This window comes from Pseudophryne corroboree, chromosome 3 (genome assembly GCF_028390025.1).
Source record: "Pseudophryne corroboree isolate aPseCor3 chromosome 3, aPseCor3.hap2, whole genome shotgun sequence".
Classification (NCBI taxonomy): domain Eukaryota; kingdom Metazoa; phylum Chordata; class Amphibia; order Anura; family Myobatrachidae; genus Pseudophryne; species Pseudophryne corroboree.
Genome location: NC_086446.1, coordinates 192322720 through 192349509, shown reverse-complemented (window position 1 = coordinate 192349509; position 26790 = coordinate 192322720). Strand labels below are relative to the sequence as shown.

At 43.9% G+C, this 26790-nt stretch overlaps 1 protein-coding gene across 1 annotated transcript in view; it reads right to left on the bottom strand.

Moving 5' to 3' along the window:
• The window catches only part of RET (ret proto-oncogene), a 170166-nt gene extending 151372 nt beyond the window's left edge, over positions 1-18794 (bottom strand). Inside the window, exon 1 of the mRNA XM_063958742.1 lies at positions 17919-18794. Within this exon, the coding sequence (XP_063814812.1) occupies positions 17919-17964 (46 nt within the window). The 5' untranslated portion in view covers positions 17965-18794. The remainder of the gene's footprint in view (positions 1-17918) is intronic.
• Positions 18795-26790: the final 7996 nt, after the last annotated feature.

The window sequence follows — 26790 nt, the reverse complement described above, 5'->3', positions numbered from 1 at the left end:
ACAGCTTAATACCGCCGCATCCCCCGCAGACCATGGGCTCATCTGCCACCGACAACCACAGTCCCATCCGCACCTCCGCTGCACATATCAGGTAATGTTCCCCTGCTTCCCTATGTCCCTCTCTCAGTCCCTGCTGTCACTCACTCTCCCCATGTCCCTGAATTTCGGCTCATACTGTGTGCTGTAATGTGAATTTCGGCTCATACCGTGTGCTGTAATGTGCAGGTGGGGCAGGTGGGTAATATATATTTTTATTATTATTATTATTATTTTTTGTGCAGGGTAAATACTGGTTGCTTTTGCATGTAGCCCACATGTTAGCTTTATTTTGACACTGCAATTTAGATTACACTTGAACAAACCCCACCCAAATCTATCTCTCTGCACATGTTATATCTGTCCCACCCTGCAGTGCAACATGGTTAACCCATTTACTTGATAATCTGTTTTGCTTACAAACATGAATCGGTCCCATGGTACAGAACAGCACTTTGAAATAGATGTAATAGTACCTATAACAATACAATATTCAACACTGTAATGTTGTAAAAGAGTGGTTTTATTTTTTTTATTTAAGAATGAGTTATAACCTCTTTAGAATTAGCTTAATGAGTTGTGACTTCTGCTCTGTAATTAGTAAACAGTGGTAAGCTTCGCTCTGTTCTGTTTTTGTACCACTAATGCCATCTATAGTTTCCCATCCCAAGCCTCAAGGAGTCTCAGCTTGAACCGTAATGTGCACGTAGAGATGGCCGTCACACATATGCATCAGTGAACAACCTGATGCTGGCATCGGTAGGCTACCGGAAGCTAAGCAGAGAATACCACCAACAAGTAGGATGCCGCTGGACAGGTAACGCTAAATATCAGTGGCATATTCATTATTATCACTATAATACTTATTACCAGTGGCATATACCATTTAGTATCGCTAAGAAATTGAGCCCTTGGAATTTTACACAATCATTTTGACACATTTAGAGCACACTGAAGAACAACTTAGCACTCGCTAAAGAGGTTATAATAACCGTGCAGTATTTAGCAAACAATGGTAAGCTCAGAATACCAGAAATTGATGACTCTGTTGATGACACCATGTATCAATGACCGTCATATTCTAAGTGGATGAGGGTCACCTGTGAATCACACTATATTCTTTGATACCAACACATTACTATTTCCAGCAGAGATGGTACCTGCTTATAGCAAATAGGAGGACCCATATGTATTAAGTTAAATTCTATAAATTTGAAATAATGGTTTTGTTAAAATTCTGCTGACATTTAGAAATGAGAATTTGCCTTACAAGTTATACTGTCACATTCTTAAATACCTTCTCAGCTTCAATTCTCATAAGTTTGGCAAGTGCATAAGATACAAAATGTTGCAATGTAGGACTGGAATGTGGCTGTGTGTTCTTTTTCAAGGATGGCATCAGTGTGTTCAAAGGCTAGAAAATCAGTAATTATTTGCTTATTAATAATTTGGACAGTGCTGCCCTCTGCGGTTAATACAAAATTGACCTACAAGTGTATACGTTACATTATCTTGATTGGAAATAATTGGCACATGCTCAGAATGAGAGGACTCCTACTTATAAAAGCTGTAAAAACCCATCCATGTCAATAAACTTCAGACTAACTGATACACAATTGTCTGTGTATTTTCATTCACTCCAGCTGTAATTTACACTTTGTTTTACATATACACTGGCTGATTGAATCCTGCCATTATCATCATGAATCAAAGAGTGGAGTTCCAAGGGGCCTCACCTATATTATCGAATAGGGGAAAGAGGCTTCAAGGATAAACATCCAACATTATAAGGGCTTTAGATCACATGGTCCTGCAAAATGAAGCCTGTTCCAGTACCTTCACTGTAGGTCCTGCAAAATGAAGCCTGTGCCAGTAGTAGTCGACACTGGAGAACAAGAGCTTTTCTTCATATTATAAGCAGCCCATTCAGGCAGAGATATCCTGTAAACCTAACATATATGTCAAAAGTTTAAAACCCCAGTTACAGTATAATCCTAAATTCTAAAATAGGGTTTTAAAAGTGAAGTAGAGTTATCCGGGCAGCGGTCTCAAAGTGCTCCATCAGCGTGGCCATCCGCGAAAACTCGTTTAAAATCTATACAAGATGGTATTTGGTTCCAGACCGCCTGCATAGAATGTTTCCTGGCACTTCTAACCTTTGCTGGAGAAACTGTGGTCAGGTGGGCACGTTCTTCCACACATGGTGGTCTTGTCCAGTGATCACCCGTTACTGGACCATGGTCCGTGCCCTCCTTGCCCAGCTGCTAGACCTGACGCAGCCTCTTTCACCTGTCAACCTACTCCTCTGTGCCCCCCTGGACCAGGTACCCAAAGACTCAAATAGACTGATCCTCCATATTTCCTGTGCGGCCAAATAGCGCGTAACTGGAAAGCACCAGACGCACCCAACCGTCAGGCACTAACAAACAGGATTTGCTTCATTACACAAATGGAATACATCACTAGCCTCCAACACAACACAGTACAAAAATTCCACTCCACTTGGCTTCCCTGGTACAGATATCAAAATTCACCCCTTCCAGGACTTAACTAGATTGTAACTCAAATTGGGCGCAATTGATGTTCCGTCCCGTCCCCCCCTACCATTTTTTTTTCTCTTCTCTCTCATACTTCTCTTATCCCTCTTTCCTTTTCCCTGCTCCCTATCACCTGGGCTCCTAGCTTGTCGGAGATCTCTCTCCTATTCGTCTCTCCTTCCTTCCCTTCATCTCCCCACCCGCCACCCCTACTCACTCTGACTAGATCTCCTACTACGACTTGATGATTGTACTTATTGGATTCACACTCTCCTGATGTTTTCTCTCCTGGTCACTCGTGAATTTCTATTGTTATACTCTACATGACGATTCTCGTGAAATTTAACTCACAACACATTTACTGTACTGTTATTCCCTCTGTTACCGAATGTTGTTAACTCTGTTTATTTCTCCTAATAAAATTCTATGATTCAAAAAAAAAAAAAGTGAAGTAGAGTATGATCCTCTGGACTGGTCTACACCAGGTTCTCATTTGTAGGGACCCTATCCCTTATGGAACATAAGAAGGCAGTCTTAAAATTAGGACTTATTTATTTTTGTAACTACAATTTATAAAAGAAAATTTGCTTTAACCAGTTCACTGCCAGCCACTGTCCTCAGTCATCAGCCGGACAAACACAAAATGCAAAAGAGAATTGTAATTCTACTATACACGTGATAACCCATTCTTGGGGTATCCCTTTTCCTAGGTTACACCAGCTGCCGCCAGACACTGTAAAGGTTAAAACCCTTTTAATCTGGTTGCTAAGCAACCATGGCACCCAGGAGAAAAATGTGTATAGCACTAGGACCCTGGGCTTTCTAGCAGGATCCCTGGCAGAGCGGGATCCCTGCACATGTTATATCTGCCTCCCCTGCAGTGCACATGGTTTTGCCCAATTGCTAACAAAAATCCTGCTGCCATCAACTCAGAATTACCCCCATGATAAGTAAACTGCTCTGCTATATAGTGACTGTGTATGCTCCACAGCGCCCTCTATTGGAAACTTGTGCTATACATTACAAGTAGCCGCTCCACAGCACCACCCATTGGATTACAAATACTGTGCACAGTGCGAACTTACTTTACAGCACCCCCTGCAGGACATTAACCACTTGCCTGGCATGGTCGCATCAGATGCGACTATGCCTGCAAGTGCTCTATCTGACCTGGTCGCACAGGATGCGACCAGTCAGATAGAGAGTGTTAGCAGCGGCAGGGAAGATAAACTTCCCTCCGCTGCTGCTGTCAGAGGGACCAGAAGGTTCCTCTGCCTCCCTGCACTCTCCCCTACTGATTGCCATGCTGCCGATCACTGCTGATCGGTCAGCACGGCAGGATCCCCCCCCTCCAGCGGCTGCAGACAATGGCAGCCGCTGGGGAGTGTAACTGAACCCTCCCAAGCCACCCCCTGACCCCCCCCCCCCCCCCCCCTGCATACCTGCAGGCTTTCCCGGCTTTCAAAATGAAAGCCCCGATAGTCGCAATGTTCCGATGGTCACAATGTTCCTGATCGATGATTCGATGTTTGAAAAATATATATTAAAAATATTTTTTTCCCTTTTTTTAAACTAAAATCATTTGGGATAGGGTTAAAGTCATGTTCTTCACTTAATTCACTCATCAAAAAACCCGACAATTTCGGAGCGGTTTTCGGCGAAATAAATCGTCAGTTAAGTGGTTAATATAGTTGGAACATTTTGCCAATAGCATAAACTGAACATAACTAATCTGGCGGACACTTTAGTGATCACGGAGTTGACAGAAAAGCAAGTTCACTCTTATATTGTACCTTTGTTAGGGTAAATGTCTAATTGTATTACAGCATTATTTCAGACTAACGCAGCGGATTGTCAAAGTTAGTCTTGTGTGCTAATTGCAACGTTATGTATTTATACTGTACCTGATGTTACATGTCGCTTCAACCTACAGGTCGTGTAGTTATGTAATTGTACTTGGCTGGTAATACCCAAATTTCAATTGCAGTGGCGACAAAAATTGTTGTCACCACGATTCTGTGTTCTATCTATATGTGTGGGGCTCTATTGTGGTGTCCATCCTTCTGCCACAGGCTTCCGTATTGGAGAGGGCTCTAGAGTTGTCGAGTTCACCCATCAGCTGGAAGATACAGGTACGACACTACACCATCACAGGGGCTGATACTACACATGTTCTAAAGTGTATGGATCTATTCAATCATGCTGATGACGTGGTGGCGCTAGATTGGAGGGCCTGCTTATGTCACTTCCCTGCCCCAAGTACACGGCCAGGATTGGTGTCTGTTGATCCCGTGCTACTCAGATTTTTCGGGGTGCGCACCCCTGAACATTCCCATAACTCACCTACCTCTTCTTGTATGCGTTTGCATTGTTGCAACCCAGAAACATCTATTTAGTATCCAGAGAGAAACACCTGAGATCCATATATGACACAGAATTGCATGTACACAGCCTGCAACACATGCGTAGTAGTATTCCAACTCAGAAAAGTTACATATGCAGCCCTGTAATCAAACCTTTACTAAAAGTGTATATGTGTATGACTGTGTATAAATATATACACAAACATTCACCCAACAATATCAGTGTTCTTGTTAATTCAATTGTATAAGGCACCATGCTTTTTAGGTTGTTATTCTTTGAATTCAGACTTTAAACCGCTTGGGGACAGATGCTTAGAGAATACAGAGTGATCCAAAGTAATAGCAGACACCGATTAAGAAGCATCATGTAGACTGCCACCTAACATTTAACGTACTAGTGACTGTAGGCTGTGTACAGGAGACATATATCCCCATTACCTAAATACTTCCTAGATTTGTTTACATAAAGCTCCCTGCACCTGCTTCCCACCTGCCTGCTTTGTACCTAGCTGGCTGCAAGCACAATGAGACGCTTGTTGTTCCTGGAAGTTTGCCAATTAAAAAGAGATTTAAGTCCTGGACACCACAGGTCCCATTGGAAGCTAATAAAAGCAACAAAGGAATCAAGATCTTATCACTCTATGCATTCACCATTTGTGTGTGGTTTCTGGAGCAGAAATTTGAATATTAATTTGAATAGTCACACCCCATTGCAGCCCATTCCCTGGCACGTTCACTGATATTGACCCCAGAAGCAGTGAATATTGTGCAATTACCTGGATATTGAAGTGTTTGGCCTAAAATGATTCCAATAGATAAAGAAATATTCAGAAGACGTTATTAAATCTTTATTCAGAGTTGCATGCAAGTCCGTCTTGTGCAAAGATCCTGCTATTTTTTTTCCATTGCACATGCTCCATAGCCAAACACATGCAACTTGCTGAGTGGGTGTTACAGGGCGGAGACTACGTTCTTACATGTAAGGCAACTGTTTCAAGCGGGTCGGGTGTGTGGGCATGTAGGCAGATTTGTGGGCTATTTAGGAGTGAGCGCACATAGAAATCCATCTGATCCAAGAATAATCTTCTGCACAAAGGATAGGTTCGTGTAAATGCGCACAGATAGAGATGATGGCTACTTATGCAATGGAGATGTGTGCTGCTCAGAATATCTGCATTTATATCTGAGCATGCAAATCAGCTGCATCTGCCCACTGTTCTTAACCTATGTCAGGCCTGGCCAGCCTGTGGCTCTCTAGCTGTCATGAAACTACAAGTCCCAGCATACTCTGCAACAGTTTTGCTATTAGGGAATGCTGAAACTGTGGCTGGGCATGCTGGGATGTGCAGTTTCACAATAGCTGGAGAGCCACAGGCTGGCCAGGCCTGACCTATGTTATGGCTTCATTAGCTACATATTTAAGATTAGATAATTGATCAACCTTGAACTATGGGAATGTGAGGAAGTTCTGCCTTAATCAAGACACTTACTTGAAGTGTCCCGGGAAGAAAAAAGAAAAAACGCAGATGAACAATTATAAGGCTATATGACAGAAACAACAATTGAAAGGTTTTAAACTCTACACAGCTGTGAATGGTCAATAAAGCCTATTAATCACAGAGGGTCAAGCTTATATGAGGTGTAACAGTACTGTAACTTGTATTACTACTGTAATATGAAACCATTTAATCTGACTACCCTGTCCACTTCTGTATAGTATAGTAACGTATCTACTACTTCAAAGCATGTTATCAAGGTATACTTTAATTACCATATATATTAAGTAATTGTTGGCAATATGTCCATTGATGTTAAGATCGAAATGGGCTTCACTGGCATCAGCATCCACATACAAAGCCTATTTAACAAGTATTGCCTCATCACATGTATCGGCACAATACTTGGTCTGGGATCACTCTCTCAGGATGGTGGTAGCCAGAGCCGTCTTAACAGCGGTGTAGGCCCCTGGGCACAGCAATTCACTGGGCCCCCTACCCATGCTCCAGTGGTAGGGGTGGGAGGAGCTATCAGCAGCAGCTTTGATGTCCCGCGGGCAGTAGGGGGTGTTCTATCTTCTGCTCAGCATGTAGGACCTGAAGCAGTAATTTCTGCTAATTATTCCTTTACTGCACAGATGGGGCTAAACTGTAGAAGGGGGCATTGGGCTGAATGAAGAAGCCCTGGTACATGACATCCAGGGTGGTAGGGGCAGGGCCGTCTTAACGGCAGTGTAGGCCCCTGGGCACAGCAATGCATTGGGCCCCCTACCCATCCTCCAGCGGTAGGGGTGGGGGGTGCTATTAGCGGCAGCTTTGATGTCACGTGGGTGGTAGGGGGTGTTCTATCTTCCACTCAGCATGTAGGACCTGGAGCAGTAATTTCTGCTAATTGCTCCTTTACTGCACAGATGGGGTGGGAGGGAGAACACTAAACTGTAGAAGAGGGCATTGGGCTGAATGAAGGGGCCCCGGTACATGACTTTTGGGGTGGTAGGGGGTTTTTAATACGCAGGGGAGGGGTGGATAGTGGAGTGGGCTTAATATTCATCATTTTCTGGTGGGAGGGCAGCTTGCTGCTTGACTGCAGATATCTCAAATTCCTGAAAATATATTTCTAAGTTTTGAATGGGATAAAAAAAACTAGAGATTCCCACCTTTCAGAAGGTTCTAGGGACTTGGGGATCAGAGTTCAGGAGCCAGAGCAATCCTCCAATGAATATATAAAACTGTATACCAGGCGCGTGGAACTGGAGCAGGGACCAGCTGCTGGAAGGCTGATATCTCTGGTTCTGGGCACAGTAGAGACAAGCTACCAGTGTCCAGCAAAAGGGGAGAGTCCCAGCTTTTGGATTATAAAAAAGCTTCCACCCCACACCGCTCAAGCAAGGCTTGCCTTTTTCCCAGTTACTCAGAGTCCGACGGATCACTTCTGACCCTGCACTAGCTGAGATTCAAATGAACAGCATGATTAATAAATTTTTGGCCAGGGGATATCCAAGAGTGTTACTTGAACAGGCCAAAGCCAAGGCTCTGGCAGTCGATAGGTCATGTCTACTACAGGTAAAACCCCAAAATACTGCATCCACTAATATTTTGCCTTGGGTGGGCCAATTTAGCCCTGCTAGCAGTGGCATTAACCAAATTTCCAAGAAACTTTGGCACATTGTTCAGTCTGACAAAGAACTGAATTTAGGACTGACTAGACTTTATGCCTTGCTACACTAGACGATGGAACATTAGGGACATGCTTGTCAAAGCTGACATTTCCCCTAATCCTAATGTCTCTATGCAGGCTAATCCAAAGGGTTGTATTAGATGCACTTGCATTACATGCCAATTTATGATAAGTGGTAAAAATTTCCCTCATCCACTCACTGGCAGAATGTTGACCATTAACTATACCCTGACTTGCTCATCCAAGTTTGTAATTTACCAGCTTTTATGCCCATGCGGTATGTCATATATAGGCAAAACTGTTAGAATGTTCAAAGAAAGGATGGCAGCTCACCGTTCGGCCATCAAAGCAGCCATTGTCAAAGGCTCTAGCGACCAACCAGTTGCCCGGCACTTTGCCGTAGCCCGACATCCATTGGCATCCTTACGCTACCGCATGGTTGACCATGTTCCCCCCCTGACCCGGGGTGGCGATAGGGGTATGAAACTTCTTCAACTCGAAACAAGATGGATCCACCGTCTGGGGACATTACACCCCAGAGGTTTGAACGAACATCTTGGTTTAAACGCACTTTTATGAATGTAATGTTCATTCTTCCCCCGGTGGGGTACTAGCCACAGTATACAGATTAACCGCAGGGCAGTTACACTGACATAATGGCACTGGTCTGTACATTCACTCTGTTCTGGTCTTTCTATGACTATATACCTGGAGACTATATATTTAGCCCTAATTAGTAGTATATATGATAATACGACATTGTGCTTTTTAGCTGACACTCGTTCTAGATATGTGATACGCTGACTAACTGCATACTGGATTGTTTATATATAGCCCTAGACTCTAACTGATTATATCTATGTACAGCCTGAGCATCAGTATCTTGACTTTATATGCATGCATCATGTATATACTACTATGTTTGGTTTGTTGATGTTTCTATGACTACCGGCAGTGGGTAGTGACGTCATTGGTGAGCGCCGACGGACCAGACGCGTGTCTGGGATCCGGAAGTGCGGTCATGGCGTGTAGCACACACAGTATATAGGTAAGCACTTTTTCTTCCTTTTGTTATCTGACCTGATGAAAATGCACTAATAAACCGCATTGAAACGTTGTCACCACTTCTGAAGTAAGTGTCCTGTTGATCTCGTCGCATGGAGTGCCGCACCTGTTGTTGGTTGTGTATATATATATATATATATATATATATATATACACACATACATACATACATACACACATATATATATATATATATATATAGTATGAGGCAGCACTCAAGAGACTGGTATAAATAGTTCAAGTGTTTATTAAAACACAATCATGACACCAACATTTCGGAGCCGCTCGTGCCCCTTTGTCAAAGCAAGTCCTCACCTTGACAAAGGGGCACGAGCAGCCGCCTCATTCTTCACCTAGTATGCATGCACACTTTATATACATACACAGAAAAAAAAAATACCCTTTTCGCACTAGATAAAGCAGAACAACTGGAAGCACCGCAGTTGTTCTATAGGCATAGACAAAAACAATAAAAGTCCAGAGTGCGCTGTTCAGTCTGTGTTTGCTGATTGTGAGATAGCCAATCCAGACTTTTCATTCAGAAACTTCCTCTAATTCTTTAACCTTTTTGATCTCCCCAACTGGGGTCTGTGAATAAACCCTCTCACCAAGACATAGGACACCCAACAATAATGGAGACAGATTAATAATTTTAATTGGTAATTTCAAAAATATAGGACACAACAGAAGTCCTCTAAAATTGCCAAAGATATATACAGATACATTAAAAAAAAAAAAAAAAAAAATGTTCTTGTACACAACCCAAATGTTAGTTAACAAATGGAATGCCATCCTCACCTTAAAAAGGTGTAAGTTCTTAGGATGGATATTCTCACAAATGGGTAGTGGACGAATATTGATAAATACAACGCGTTTCGTCCAAATGGACTTCTTCAGGGGTAGGTGGCTTCTAGAATATTTGAAAATTTCTTATGCTCCGCGTACCAATAGGTCCCGTGAATTGAGATTAACTCAACAAGAATAAAATCACAAGTGTATAAACAATAGAATAGGCGAATGACAAATGGGTTGTTTAGACAAATGCTAGGGGTCCAAACGCATATACTAGTAAAGATCCTCCACGTCAACTGACCATGTATTCTGTGGCTCACAGAATATATATTTTTTAACCTGTTTTGCACATAGTATGGCATGTCAGTTTCTGCATGTCGGCCACCAGAGACTGACCTCATAAAGCGGCACACTCAGCCAGCTGCTGGGAGCGGTAAGGGTATCTCTAAATTGCGGCAACACCACATGTTTTTACTGCCATGATAAATAAATCATCATTGTCGCTTGTTAATAAATAAGCCCTAACAATCTATCAGCAGTTCTCACATAACCTACTACAAAGGAGATCTCCCCTGTGCTCTGTACGTACTTTTTGAGCAGGGCGATTATCATATACCTGAAACACTGGGTCACTTATCAGCACCAGATGTATCAGTCAATAAGAGGCCTATATTTGTAGCGAGACTTGTCTGTTTTACACAGAACTGTTATTCCCTCTGGTAATAACCAACCACGTGCTTACAGCAATAAGGAGAGCAAGGCGGTCATTTCTAAAAAGGTACTTTCTGAGCAGTTTCCATTCCATTCTCTCTAATAACTAATACCCCTGGATATTGCCAGGGCAACCTGGGTCCTCTCTCTGTGTGAAAGGGTTTATATTGCCGGGGCCTCCAACTTGGTCACCACCAGGGTTATTACCTGGTCAGACCTGGATTGCCTGTGGTGTGAAAGGTGTGACTCGGGTATTGCAAACGGGGTTAACCGGTGTATCTGGAAGCATGCAGGGCAGACATGCGCGCAGACAATGGTTCAGTGTGGAAGGCGCCAACCCAGGAATAACCTGGGGCCAAGGTGCAGTGTGAAAGTGGTATAGTAGCTGTGACTGGGGTCCAACCTGTTTTCAATAAACCAGGAAAAAACAGCCCTGGCTTTGGTCTGAAAGTGGTATTACTGTCCAAATATTTGTATGTGAATTAACCACTTGCCTGGCATCGTCTCATCATTTGCAACCATACCAGGCAGTGTGCGGTCTGATCTGGTCGCAAACGATGCAAACAGTTAGGTACAGAGCGGCCAGCTGCCCGGAAGATGAGCAGCCACTGGGGAAATTAGTGTTGTATTGGTTTCCAATGTTCCAACGGCGGTGAGTCAATGTTCCGATGTTTGAAAACTGGTATTTTACAAATATTTTAAAAAATAATAATTCTCTAATAAAATCATCTTGTATAAGGTTAAATACATATCCTTTGCCTAATTCACTTGTACAAAACAACAACAACAACAACAACAACAATTTGTGAGCTTTTAGAAAACAAATTTTGCCAGTTAAGTGGTTAATTTGGATTATCATATCAAAATACAACTTCCAATGATGTCAGTTATGAAACAAGGGTAAGTTTACTAAAGTGAAGATGTTGCCAATAGCAACCAATCAAACTCTGGCTATCATTTATCTACTATAATTTAGAAAACCACAGCTAAGATTTGCATAGTCGCAATGGGACACCTCCATTTTCGTTAACCTGCACTTTAGTAAATGTACACCAAGGTAATGTGTTGTGAGATAATGAAAAAGAGTAGCTTAGGATAAGCTGTTCTCTGTCACAAAACCGCGCTGAGTCCCTATTGGCTGGAAGTGGGAGAGGATCCTTCAGGGAAATGACCTGATTTGTGCATTCAGTCCCACTTGTGACATTATTTCTGGTTTTAAAAATAAATATCAGTTGAAAAAGAAAAGCTTTCACCAATGACACCTGTCAGAAGCTATTGCTGGTGAAAGATTAAAGGTAGCACGTATCCCTGGAGGTAAGGTTAATAAATTGACCTATGATACCCCTTCAAACAAGCCAAAACCCCATTTTTCCTCCCTCATGGTGCATGCACATGGACATTGATCAGACCTGGGGTTGACAGTCCCGAGTCCGCAATCCTGCAACTGACCAGGGTTATTCCCGGGACTTTCAACCCGGGTCAGTGCCCCGTCTTGTGTGTAAAAAGGGATGACCTGGGTCATTCCTAGAACAAATTAATTGGCAGGGGACAGCAACACCTAGAGAGGACACCATCTCCAAGAGCCCCACTGTAAGCCAGGTCGTCACATATGTGTGAACGAGGGTAAGTACAGAAAACCCCGGCTTCAACCTGAGATAAGTGTCCTGGGTCCAAGCCGAGTTAAAACCAGGGGGTTTAAGTGTTGTAAGCATTTAGTTATTACCAGTTATTTATATAGCACACACTTATTCCGCAGCGCTTTACCGATAATATTTGACCATTCGTATCAATCCCTGCCCCAGTGGAGCTTCCAATCTATATTCCCTACCACATGTACACAAACTTACAAAGTAGGGTTATTTTTATTTTTTTGGTCAGCAGCCAAGTAACCTACCAGTATATTTTTGAGTTGTGGGAGAAAATCCATGCAAGCACGGGGGGAATATATAAACTCCACACAGATGGGGCCATGGTAGGAATTGAATTCAAAACCTTAGTTCTGTGAGGCAGTAATGCTTACCACTATGCCAACCGTACTGCACCAACTGTTATCTTATATAGTTAACATTTCAAAGAGGTTGAGCTCCAGCTCCACAGTTCTGCGTCACTGACTTCAACTTCGCTCCAGCATCACTCTGCATATAGCGAGTCAGTATGAAAGCTAATCATCCCTGTTGTGGCTCCAGGTTCAGGAGCTGGCTCCCAGTTCTAAGGCACCAACCATCCCTACTCACATCTCCATGGTTGTGTCTTTAAATGAACAAAACAAAACAAAACTGGCTGCAACAGGCCTATTAATAAGGGATAAAAAGAGTGGCCAATTGGACCATGAAGTCTAGCCCTTACCCTCAATAACGGTATAAATCAAAGCAATTGGAGAAATTACTGCCATGGCAAGTACATGAGCTTACATGGTTTACACAAAAAAAAAAGAAAAAAAAAAAGTGCTTTTTCTGAGACTTCTGTAACTTGCTTTTGTTTTCATTACTTTCAGACGAATGCTTGGCTAGCTGAGCTGCTCACTCAGGGGAGGACTAATTACCCCCCATTGTGTTCTTGTTTCCCCAAGACGTAACATTTCCATCCTCCGCTCTGGAGAAGGACACATTACTAAGAAACCAAACTACAAAATACGTAGAACAGCTTCCGTCCAGACATCCCATGTGTATAATACCTGCACCACGAATACCCCTTTCAGACAGAAACAGAATTTACCAGGTGAACCAGTTCCACCCGGTAATTTCATGAAACACACAGGTCCTTTTTCTGTGTGAAAGGGTCGACCCGGGTTGAAATTCCCAGGACTTCGACCCTATAATTTACCAGGGTCGGAGACACAGGAATTTTGACCCAGGTTGACCCTTTCACACAGACAAAATACCAGTGTTGATCTGCAAATTACCGGGTTGAAATTCTCGAGCCGGTAATTTGCTGGTCTGTGTGAAAGGGGGGTCAGGCAAGTCCCGGCAAAACTACCTGGCATTTCAATTGCCAGGACTTTCAGACTTTTCTGTCTGAAAGCGGTAGTACAGAGTATTATAACCTTCCATTCACATTGACAATATGCAGATAAACAACAGAGACTTTCAAGCAAAAATAATGGAAGAACTCAAAGCAGTAGTTAGAAGCATTACTAAAGATCTCTATTTATATGTATAGTCAAAGCTTGATGTAAACAATTAGCAAATACAGCAGCAGAAAAGATACACACTGGTAAGTAGAGCCCTACACAGATTTCAGAGGTTTTCCTACAAATGATTTGACCAAACACTTCCACACACCCCTTAAACTGCCAATGCCTGGTAAATACCAATCATTCTCCTGAGGCATACAACCGTGCCCATGATTCGTTCATAGCTTATAATAGCCAATTCATATATTGGCAAGATGACACTATGGTTTCCACAGAAATGCAGTAACATAACAATTACCAATATTGGCTTTGGGAAATTGGACAGAATGGGATTTGCTGTAGACCTCCTGCATAGTGAGGAAGGTTTGGCAATAGCAGAGCAAATTAAATTAACCTTTCTATTGCAGAACACACTGACTTGGCTACATTTAGGAAACGCAAGCTAATATTCAACAGTTGAAAGACTTAAAGCATGTGGATTATAACACTAGCCACTTGTAAACCCAGAAAAGTTCTTGGGGCATACAAGACTACAGATATAGGGCTTATATTGATGTATACTATGATCAGGCTGTATCACTCATTTCCATTGCCTGTATGACACCCATCCAGGATACTGCTACAAAACAATGCTCAATGTGATACCAACCAACAGCTGATCATGTGACATAGGGGTCTCCGCAGAGGACAAAGCAGGGGTCTACTCGTAAACTATAAAATCCTACAGATAGATTATTTTATGCGATAATCAGAAATATAGAAACAAAGTCATGATATTCTAATAAAAAGTATGTCAAGAAAATATTTAATAGTAATAAAAATTAAATAAATCCAGATGATGTGAACCTTTTTTTACTATAAGCACGCCCTTATGCTGATAGTGTACCAGGCTGTGTACATATGGTACATAATACAGTGTAGAAAGGATTTATTTTCCTAATATGTTTGTGTTTTATATAAAAACTTGGGAAAGTTATTTACATACATTACAGTTATTTGGTATAAATGTACAATAGGTCAGTAATGGGGGTCTCCTGGGGTACGGGGCCTCCTGGACTGCCGTGGCTGGGTGACAACAGGGCATCGCAGCATTACATTTAATTTGGCACTTTCACTGTTTGTTCATTATACATGTCACACCTTTTTCACTTATATTAATTCACCCCATAACACTTTTATTCTCACCTATTCCTTAATCCTTCTCACTACACATAATCATTCCCTGTGATGCCCTGGGGTCGCTTGGCTGTGGGGGTTTGGGGGGTCCCGTGCCCTAGGTTTGAACCCCTATAGTGTTAGGTACTGCAGCAGAGTGGGGTCCCTTGCCGCGGGGCTGCAGATACATGCATTGATCAATACATAACCAAACTCCATTATTTATTATATGCTAAGCTGTATGATATCAGTAGAGACAGTGCACCTACAACACCACCTTTTTTCCGTTGGTATAAATGTAGATTGTTCCCCTCCCCACTAGATTGTTAGCTCTTCAGAGCAGGGCCCTCTTTCCTCTTGTCTAAACCCTCTTCTTGACACATTTCACTCAGCGACCATCTTTACCTGCTTTCTCTCCTGCTGGTAAAGGCTCATCTCTATCTATGGCCGCCAGCCCCAAGTAGTACAATGATTACTCCTTCGCTACTTACATCTTAGCTGTATTATGTTTTGAGAACTGTGTTGCTCTTTGTTACCTGCACTCCATTTTTGTTATTTATTTACTGTTATGCTAAGTTTTGTCTCCCTGTACGGCGCTATGAAACACTTGTGGCGCCCTATAAATAAAATGTAATGATAATAATAATAATAATAATAATAATAATAATTAGTTGGTATAGTAAAAAGCAGTTCTGTACTGTACCTGTGACTAACACTATTATTTCAGCATATACTGTACAACAGGCAGTCACAGCACACAGTAGAATCTATATGCACAAGATGAGAAACATTTTTAAAGTAAAATGACCCGAAACAGAACATGCATTTACCCCTCCAATAATATATGCCCATATCTTACCATTATCACTACCTGTATGGCAGAACTTAATCACCAAGACTGATAAATAAACAAGAAGCCTCTAGTTTATTTTGACTGACTAGTACTTGATACAATTATATCATGGAGTGTGAGCAGATAGATTAGTCAGAATTACTGTATGCAACCACTTCTCTGGGCACAAATCCACATATCTAGTATTGGATTGAGATAATGTAATGTGTGTACAAGACCAATTGAAATCTTAATTAACATGCATACTATAATTATGTTTGTGGGCAGCTCTTCATTCATACAAGAATAATGTGAACTTGGAGAAACGCATGTTGAGAGAAGCTAGAAACCTATGTACAGCACAATTTTATATTTGATGAAAGTTTACACTTTTTATGCCCAAACTGACCAACTTAAAATTCTATGCCCGTTTACTACAATTGAAAAAAACTTGGAAAATCACATTGGCAGGAATGCCAGAGATCCTATTTTGCCTGATAAGTCTCAGCAGGACACTGTATTTGACTAACCAGCTACTGACTTTCACAATTCTTTATTCACCAATTTCACAATATTTATAGAGTATTTTAGAGACAAATGTGCATTTTCAGAAATACTCATGTGACAATGGCCTCATACAAATTACCCTTTAAATTGACTGCAGCACATTAAAGCACCTCTATAATGAAATCACTGGTGCCATATACATTTGCGACAGGAAGACAAATCTCTTTCCAGGGAGCATAAATTTAATATAAAACCATAAAAATGACTAATGACACAGGGTAAAAGGAAAGTCAACGGAGAAAAACCAAGACTGGACTGATTTTCAGTCATTTTAACACACAACGCCCACAATGCAATGTCCTGTGTTACCCTGTTCTGTCTTACGGTTTGCCTTTTTACAGCGCTGCGGACCGCTTGTGGCGCCATATAAATAACGTATAATTATAATTCACTAAACAGTGCTTAGGCTAAACACTTTTATGCCAAGGAGAGAACTAGTTAACTTTCCCAGCAAATGGTCAGTTATATACTGTAAAAAACTGCATTGTATTTACGATTAGAGTACATACGAATACAAAAGTGCGGAAGATTTATTGCTGTGAACAACTTGTGCCACAACTTGTGCCACTCTCTATAGTTAATATTTTTTTTTAACAGCATTTGTTAATGAGTCACAATGCCAAGTGGCTTTCATCTAGTATATACTGGAGCCAAAAACATCAAAATCGTTAGCACAAAGTGTGTTGTGTTTTCATGACATAGAGGCAAACAGGATAAAACATGAAACAAACAAAAACAGGAAGATGGTTTACAAACATTCTGAAGATAACCAAGCCACTAGTACTGTACATTGCTGGGCTAGGGGCACTTGTTAGTTACAAAGTTGCAGGCAGTGTCCTCACTTGTGTAACTTTGCATTACAGAGCTGTGATTTGCATCCCCGTGCTGCTGTACCGTATGAGCAAACACTGCCATATGGAGATAAGGATTATACAGCAAGACTCTGTTTACCTTCCAGAGAGAATGGCAGCTGCTCGGATCTTTATCGCACTCCTTCTCGCGCAGCAGCTCACCTGCTGCACACTGGTTGGTGTACCTACTGTACATGTTAGCGCTCACCTGTATAATACCCCGGTACTGCTACACCATGGGCGTTTATAGAGAACAGGATAACTTCCCAACTGCAGTATTAAAAGCTTTGAAAACTGGGAGGGAACGTCATTATTTTCTATTTTATTCTAGAGTGTATATAATGTAAATCTATATGTTATCTAGAAAAACCTACTACCCTATTTGCTGTACATACAGTATAAAGGAGTTTGTAGAGGGCTCTGCTAATAAGTAGTCTGGTTAATATCGATTTATCACTAAACACCACATACAGTATATGATTTATTATTATTTTTTCAAAAGGTAAACTATTCTGGATAGTCTGCAGATCAGTCTCATCGTTGCTATAACCTTGCAGGGCAGGGTTGGTATAGTAAACCCCCAAACTGTAATAGTATACTGGTTATCAATGGAAAAAGACTGAGGAAGAAAGAACATGCTGTTTGTGTGATCATCGGGAGTGGCTATAAAGACATCTGCCACTGAGACACGCCAGCACTTACCTTGAGCCAGGCAAAGGAGGTATAGTGCCCACCTGAGCCATGCCATGGCGCTGCCAGTGGGCTCACTCGCTGCTGGAGGTAGAAAGAAAGTTGATTCTCTGCAATAATCCCCTTCTCCTGTCTCCAGGGCGTGTCTGGCAGGAGATTCAGCAAATGTCTCGTGGGTTTTTGGTGCTTGTAATTCCTCAGCCAGACTGACCCATAGTGTCCGGACCCTTCCCCAGCTATGGGAGGGGGTGCCCAGTGCAGAAACAGGGGGTGTCAGTAGATGTCTCAGGGCAGATGGCAGCGCAGTCGTGGAGGTGTCTATCTCATCTCAGCCCGCAATCTGGAGTGTGCTCAGCATGCAGCATGGAGGATGCGCCTTGTATGGGGTCATTGATCATACTGCGTGCCCCCTGCCTATCTGATTTGGGGAAATTGATTTGGAGGAGATGATAAAAATCCACGGCTGGCAATAATCAGTAAGACAATGAAATCCAGACAGGTAAAAGTTGCTGCAGAGGAGGAGAAGCGCTCACTGCCCCATCACTCACATTCTCCCAGAATCTCGGGAACAGAATGTCACATTAATCCCCACACGGCCGGACCTTACGTTAATAGCGCCCTTCTTGTTAGGGTAGGGGATTCTAGGATAGATGGAGCCCTCCGCTATATTGCCCTGTGTTTCTGCACTTTGTAAATAGGAAAGTGTCTGCAGGGAGTGCCGAGCTACAGTAACAATGACATTGAGGAGATCCTCTACGTCTCCCTCTCCGGATTAGTATCCTGCAAAGTGGAGACGGGTCTGGGGATGCTGCTGTCTCCCAGCTAATAACTAAGCTGAAACCTCTGGGTGGAACCTTGAGCACTAATGAAGGCAGCAGCAAATAGGCAGCACTCAGCTACTCCCAGTTTAATTAATAAACTGCAGCCAGGAGCAAAGCGGGGAGGGGAACATTCACATGTGTACTGTGCTGAAGTGAAAAGGGCAAAAGGAAGGAGCAGACAGAGCCATCAAATGCAATCAGCCAGAAAATACATAGACCCGTAGGCTGCATGGGCTCGCTGTGTTAATTAACCCTCTGCCTGCCTGCAACACCTGCAGAGAAGTGGGGGGTGGGGGACAGCCAGTCAAAGTGGTTTCTGGGGCACAAACTAAATACTATGGAACTTGTGCTGATGCTTATCTATCAGCATGTACTCTTGTGGTTTTTTTATTATATGTATGGACAAGCTTTGCTTTACCAATGTTTAAGGAAACCACTTTCTCCTGGTGGAAAGCTGATGATATACAGTGCACTAATATGTTGGTATTTGATGTAAACAAGTCTTTACAGTTTATATATACAGTATAATACCTGGGTTTATGTACAGATATACTTTTATGCGCATTAGAAGTTGAAATGTATAAAATGCATACTGTACCTTCCTGTTACTTCTCTTTTGGGCACTAATCCTTCATTCCTTTCTAAATTGTCCCACTCCTAGATAAATTCTACTATTGACTGTAATCACTGCTGCAGTCAGTCAGATACATTCTGAATAAGCGATGGGACACAATGGTTATAGTGGGTTAAGCTTTTCATACAGCCAGCAACATGCAGTAAAATAACCAGGGACTCTTTTTTGTTATCACTATATGTTTAAATGCTGTACATTAAACAGCTAATGTATTTAGGCCAGGGTATCAGTATCCCCATGACATACACTATATGGACATAAGTATTTGGTAACACTAATTATGGAATTCAGGTGTTTCAATCAGACCCGTTGCTACAGGTGTATAAAATCAAGCGCCTAGCCACGCAATTTCTATTTACAAACATTTGTGATATAAAATGGGTCTTCTGAAGAGCTCAGTGGCTTCAAGCGAGGGGCTGTGATACCTTTGGAATAAGACAGTTCATGAAATTTTATCCCTGCTGGATATTCCAAGGTCAACCGTAAGTGTTATTAGAAAGTGGAAGCGTATAGGAACAGCAGCAACTCAGCCACGAAGCGGAAGACTACATAAAATCAAATAGCGGAGTCAACGACTGCTAAAGCGCGTGGTGCGTAAAAGTCGCCAACGCTCTGCTGATTCCATAGCTGAATAGTTCCAAACTTCCACTGGTATTAATGTAAGCACAAAAACTGTGCAGCGGGAGCTTAATGAAATGGGTTACCATGGCCGAGCAGCTGCATGCAAGCCTCATATCATCCAAGCGTTGAATGGACATGTGTAAAGCATACCGACATTGGACTGTGGAGCAGTGGAAACGTGTACTGTGGAGTGACAACTCACGCTTCTCTGTTTGGCAGTCAGATGGACAAGTCTGGGTTTGGCGGATACTGTTAGAACATTGCCTGCCTGACTGCATTATGCCAACTGTGAAGTTTGGTGGAGGAAGGATAATTGTATGGGGCTGTTTTTCAGGGTTTGCGTTAGGCTCATTCTCTCCAATTAAGGGTAATCTTAATGCTTCAACATACCAAGACATTTTGGACAATGCTATGCTTCCAACTTTGGGGAAGGCCCTTTTCTATTCCAGTGCACAAAGCAAGGACTATAAAGACATTGTTTGTTGAGTTCAGTGTGGAAGAACTTGACTGGCCCGCACAGAGCTCTGACCTCAACCCCATCAGGCACCTTTGGAATGAACTGGAATGGAGATTACGAGCCAGGCCTTATCATCCAACATCAGTGCCTGACCTCATAAATGCTCTACAGCGTGAATAGGTACAAAATCCCACAGAAACACTCTAAGACAGGCATTCCAAACCGCGGTCCTCAAGGCACACCAACAGTGCAGGTTTTAGTGATATCCAGGCTTCAGCACAGATGGTTAAATCAAAATAACTGAGGTACTAATTAAGTCACCTGTGTTCAAGTCTGGATATCACTAAAACCAGGACTGTTAGTGTGCCTTGAGGACCGAGGCTGGGAAACACTGCTCTAAGATATTGTGGAAAGCCTTTCAAGAAGAAAGGAAGCAGTTCTAGCTGCAAAAGGGGGACCAACTCCAAATTAAAGTATATGTATTTGAATACAATGTCATTACAGTCCCTGTTGGTGTAATGGTCAGGCGTCCAAATATTTTTGTCTATAAAGTGTATGTGGTGTACCTTACTCTTGTCTGCAGTCTAGTATGCAAAGTGGAGAGAGATAATGTACCAGACAATAAGCTACTAAGGTTGTTTTGAAAAATGTCAGTAGCTGGTTGGTACTTTATCTCTCTCCAAGGCTTAGTACATCTATATGAGAATTCAGGTAAGCTGAGGTATCTGCAAAGGCAACTAATACCCCGCTCACACTGCACAAAAAAACCCGGTATGGACCCGGTATTTTGCCAGGTTGACACGAGTCACTGACGAATTCCCGGGTCCCCTGACCCGGTAATTCAACCCAGGAATAAAGAAGCGTTATTGCCTGGTCAGGTGCAGTGTGGAAGGGTTACCTGGGCACCCGTTCACAGCACAGGGAGAGGCGGTGCGAAGATGATCTTATCTCCGCCCCCGCCCCGATGCAGCCCCGTCCCTGCCCCGGATGGCAACCCGACCCGGCATATTATATCGGAAAGCCACCCCGTTCACACTGCACAGGTCCAATGCCGGGTCACACCCGGAAATGACCCGTTTGCAATTGTCGGGTCCCACCTGGAAATTGCAATGTGAACGGGGTAAAAATTGGAAACATTTATTAAACCTGCTTCCAAAATGTATTTATTAACTTCTAATATTAACCCAGTCAAAGTCACATTCTCTCCCCCTATTCTTCACTGTGGATATCCCCTCCCACTCCTCTGTTCCCCAAGTATGATGTATGGGTGCCATCCTTAACTCTACACTCCCCCTCCAATGTTCAGCCTCCCTCCTCATCCACTTTTACAATATTTCCAGGAACAGACCCTTTCTCACATACAAGCTAACAAACTGTTATCCATGAACCATATTCTACTCCTCTCTAACCTTCTAATCCTCTATTTTGCCACTCTTTGCTGGCACCTTTCTCTCTTCTTATCCCTGCTGCTTCCCATCCCATACATACTACTTTTGGGGACTAACCCCATAGGAAATTCCCATCCCATACAGAATCAAGCTCCAGCGTTCCACTCTCATCCACAGAGCCCTGAATCACTTCTCCTCCCAATGGCCTTATTTAGAGTCAGACTAAAACACAATATCGGATTTTTTTGGTCTCCAGTTGTGATCTCGCATATTGCGCATACACGGCTTTTGCCAATCTGCTTCTTTTATAAGTCTCCATTGTAATTTTATACCGTGTATAACTGGGGGTCTGAGACCAGGACAGAATCATTAAGGGCATGATGTGGCATGTAGTCATGAAGTATGGCTTAAATGGCTGCCTCAATCTCTGCCTCCTGAAAGGGTCTGACCTGCGTGTGCTCTGAAACTGGTGTAAAGTTGAGTATGACGACGGTGTGCAATTGATGGCACACTCATTCATGCAATCCCTTGAACCACTGCAGCAGCGCGTTACGTGATTTTGCTGTCCTAAATCATTTTACAAAATACAACTGCTTCACACTCAGCAAGCCTACGTATACAGGAGCGGATAGTAAGTTGGGCGCAAGGGGCGATTTGCTGGCATTCGCAGAACCTGGCTTACTACCTTATGCAAGATTCCGTTCAGCTAATGTAAGTCTGCAAGTGGAAACCTGTGCTGCCCACTTATGTCACGCTACACAACACAACCATTATCATTAATACTGGTACTTGCACCAAACAAATGCTAGCAACAAGGCATCCGTCAGAAAGAAGCTTCCCTCCCCTATACAGTAGACTCAGAATCGAAGCCGGGATCAGTACGAGATACCGCTGGACGGGATCCCGACCGGAACAATCCCGACAGGGGGGAGAGCGCAACGCAGCCCCTTGCGGGCTCGCTGCACTCGCCACGCTGTGGGCATGGTGCCTCGCTACGCTCTGCACATAGTTATTCTACCTCTGTGGGTGTCATGGACACCCACAGAGGGAGAATATGTTGGGATTGAGCTGGTCGGGATCCCGGTGTCGGTATTCCGACCGCCGGGATCCTGTCCAGCGGTATCTTGACTGCATCTCTCGGAGCTGCAGATACAATACTCCTATGACACTCCCACAGGTCAAGGTGGCTCAGTGTGCTCACACTGTCACCGCCAGATCTTGCCCCAGAATGCCGTTTCATAGACAGACACATCAGGCCAAGTTGCATCTGATTAAGAATACGACGTACACAGATACGCATCTTACATGCGCTGTATGCAAGCACTCTCCATTTGCACCCATGCACAGAGAGCCGTCTGCATAGGAATCAGCCCCATATTCTGAAGTGTTGTGAATAAAATGAATATAAAAAATTAAACTTGCAACTGCTTCACTAAGCCCTGCAGATGCAACAATCCACCTCTGTACTTATTATGTGCGCTATCTGTAATGTTATGTAGGATTATAGCACACTGAAAAGGGGCGTGGTTTTGTTGGGATGGGCGTGGTTTCTCATAAAGGGGCGTGGTATTGCAGGAAAAGACTACCTTATACCCCAGTTTTGCAACCTGCACGCCCAGACGTTAGCCACCACAGGAAAGAAAAATAATCCTGATTCATGCCCCTTACATTATTTGTCATTTTTCCTCCTTATAGTAATGCCCAGTATACATTATGCCACATACTGCAATGGCCCTTAGACATTATGCCACACACAATAATGCACATGACACAGTATGCACACACTGTAATGCCCCCGACACATTATGCCACACACCGTAATGCCTGTGACACATTATGCCACACACCGTAATGCCTGTGACACATTATGCCACACACCGTAATGCCCCCGACACATTATGACAGGAATCGCAATGCCCGTTATACATTATGCTATACACTGCAATGCCCCTGATACATTATAGCACATACAATGCCTGTGACACATTATGACACACACCGCAATGACCTTGAGACATTATACCACAATGCCCGTGATATAGTATACCATACACCGTAATGCCTGTGACACATACCGCAATGCCCTGCCCGTTATACCCTATGCCACACACCGCAATGCCCGTTATGTATTATGCCACACTGCAATGACCCTGAGACATTATACCACATACCACAATGCCCGTGATATAGTATACCACACACCGTAATGCCTGACACATTATGACACACACCGCAATGTCCGTGATACATTATGCCACACACTGCAATGACCCTGAGACATTATACCACATATCACAATGCCCGCGATATAGTATACCATACACCGTAATGCCTGTGACACATTATGACACACACCGCAATGTCCGTGATACATTATGCCACACACCGTAATGCCCATTACACATTAAGTCCTACAGTAAGGCTTCTAATTACTTTTCAATTACCTTCTCGTTGTCAGGGGTTTCATGCACTGGGTGTCATGCTCGTTGCCAGGTGTTTCATGCACTGGGTGTCATGCTCGTTGTCAGGTGTTTCATGCACTGGGTGTCATGCTCGTTGCTAGGAGGTAGTCCTTGTTGCTAGGGCTGTGCTCCCAGTGCCACATATGACCCCAGTGCCAGATATTCCCCCACGGTGCCAGGTACTCACATGCCCCCGGTGCCAAATATAGCCCCCCCCCCATGTGCCAGGTACACATATACCCCCCCCCCAGTGCCACATATGCCCCCAGTGCCAGATATTCCCCCCCAGTGCCACATATGCCCCCAGTGACAGATATTCCCCCCGTGCCAGATATGCCGCCAGTGCCATATATTCCCCCCCAGTGCCACATATGCCCCCAGTGCCAGATATTCCCCCAGTGCCAGATATCCCCCCTAGTGCCAGACATCCCCCCCCCAGTGCCAGACACCCCCCCCCAGTGCCATATATGCCCCAGTGCCAGACATCCCCCCCCAGTGCCAGATATCCCCCCCAGTGCCAGACATCCCCCCCCCAGTGCCATATATGCCCCAGTGACAGACATCCCCCCCAGTGCCATATATGCCCCAGTGCCAGACATCCCCCCCCAGTGCCAGATATCCCCCCCAGTGCCAGACATCCCCCCCCCAGTGCCAGATATCCCCCCCCCAGTGCCATATATGCCCCAGTGCCAGATATCCCCCCTAGTGCCAGACATCTCCCCCCCCAGTGCCATATATGCCCCAGTGCCAGACATCCCCCCCCCAGTGCCAGATATCCCCCCCAGTGCCAGACATCCCCCCCCAGTGCCATATATGCCCCAGTGCCAGATATCCCCCCTAGTGCCAGACATCCCCCCCCCCAGTGCCAGATATCCCCCCCAGTGCCAGACATCCCCCCCCCAGTGCCATATATGCCCCAGTGCCAGATATCCCCCCTAGTGCCAGACATCTCCCCCCCAGTGCCATATATGCCCCCCCCCCAGTACCAGATATTCCCCCCAGTGCCGCCGTCGCCGCTTATTGGAGGGACACGGAGGGCACAGCGTCTCCTGTGTCCCTCCTGCTGCATTATCTCCGGCGGCCGCGGGTCTAATAGGGGGAAGTGCCGTCCGTGAGCCAATTAGAGCTCACGGACGGCACTTCCCCCTATTAGACCCGCGGCCGCCGGAGATGATGCAGGAGGGACACAGGAGAGGCACAAGCTGTGCCGTCCGTGTCCCTCCAACAAGCGGCGGCGGGAAGGAGAAAGCAGACTGACATGCGGGCGCTCGTCCGCATGTCAGTCTGCTGTAATCAGTGGCGCCCCCGCAGCCCCTCGCCCCCAAGCCACCGCGAGGACTGCGGGGGCAGTAGTTACGCCACTGCATCTACGACCTAGGGAGGTACAAGGGGAGAGGGTTGCAGCCTGAGATTTGCAGATGTGTGAAACTAAAGATCAATGTCTTCTCCCATAAGACTTTAAGTCTAGGGGATTTTGTCTAGCCTCATTTTTTAAATACTAGCTTACCACCGCTCCGCGTAACTCTCCACAGCTTCAGATGTCCATAATTCCCTTTCTATTGTGGCCCCCCCCATATTCCTTTTAGAATGTAAACTCTTGCAAACATGGACCTCTCCTGTTTGTATTCTCTACATAATTATGCCATTGCACAATGAAATTATGTTATTATGCAAACTCGCCAAATTTAATAATCTCTCTGGGAGAAGCCAAGAGGGTAAATGGAGATGGCAGCTGATAAGGGCAGGTCCAGAATACTCGCGTCATTCGGTCCCATCACCTCACTGCATAAATCTTTGCTCTATGACAAGGGAGAGGAACTAAAATGATGCAATTATCATAGAATGACAGCGCAGAGCTCCATTGGAAGAACAGCGGTCACACTTGGATACCGTTGTAAAGCACACAGGTGCTGCTGCACATGCAGGTGTCCCTTCAGAGCTTAGAGCCCGGAGGCAGGGATCTCCATTGCCTCTAGGATTTCAAACCCTGGTGTGAATGGCGAGAATGATGGACAGCTGCACACATTACACGTATTAGTGGCCTTAACTAGAATAACACTGGAAAAGGCCCTAATACTACCTGAGCTTCAGTGCAGGTAAGAGTTATCAGAAGGTTACAATGTCTGCATTAGGAGTCGGCCATATAAATCTGCACAGACTGAAAAGATCCAGTATTCTGCAACTCTCTCTTTACTTACAGTATAACCCGCTTTCCAGGCCTGTCTTGTTGTGTGGATGAGATGGGCTACAATGTCCCCTGTCCCCAGTGAATGATTGTGTTTTACTTTACTTATGTAGGAACCATGTATTTTAATTGGTATTATGTATCCAGAGACAGACAGTGGCTAATTTGCCTTAATTCTGTTGTGGATGTTTGGCCAAATGTATATGAGAATACTGTAAATGTGAGTTCTGGAATGAACTTGCCCAAGTAGAGGTAATCTACATTTGTGAAGGGACAGGAGGTAAAATCAATGAGTTATCCTAGAACAGGGAGGATT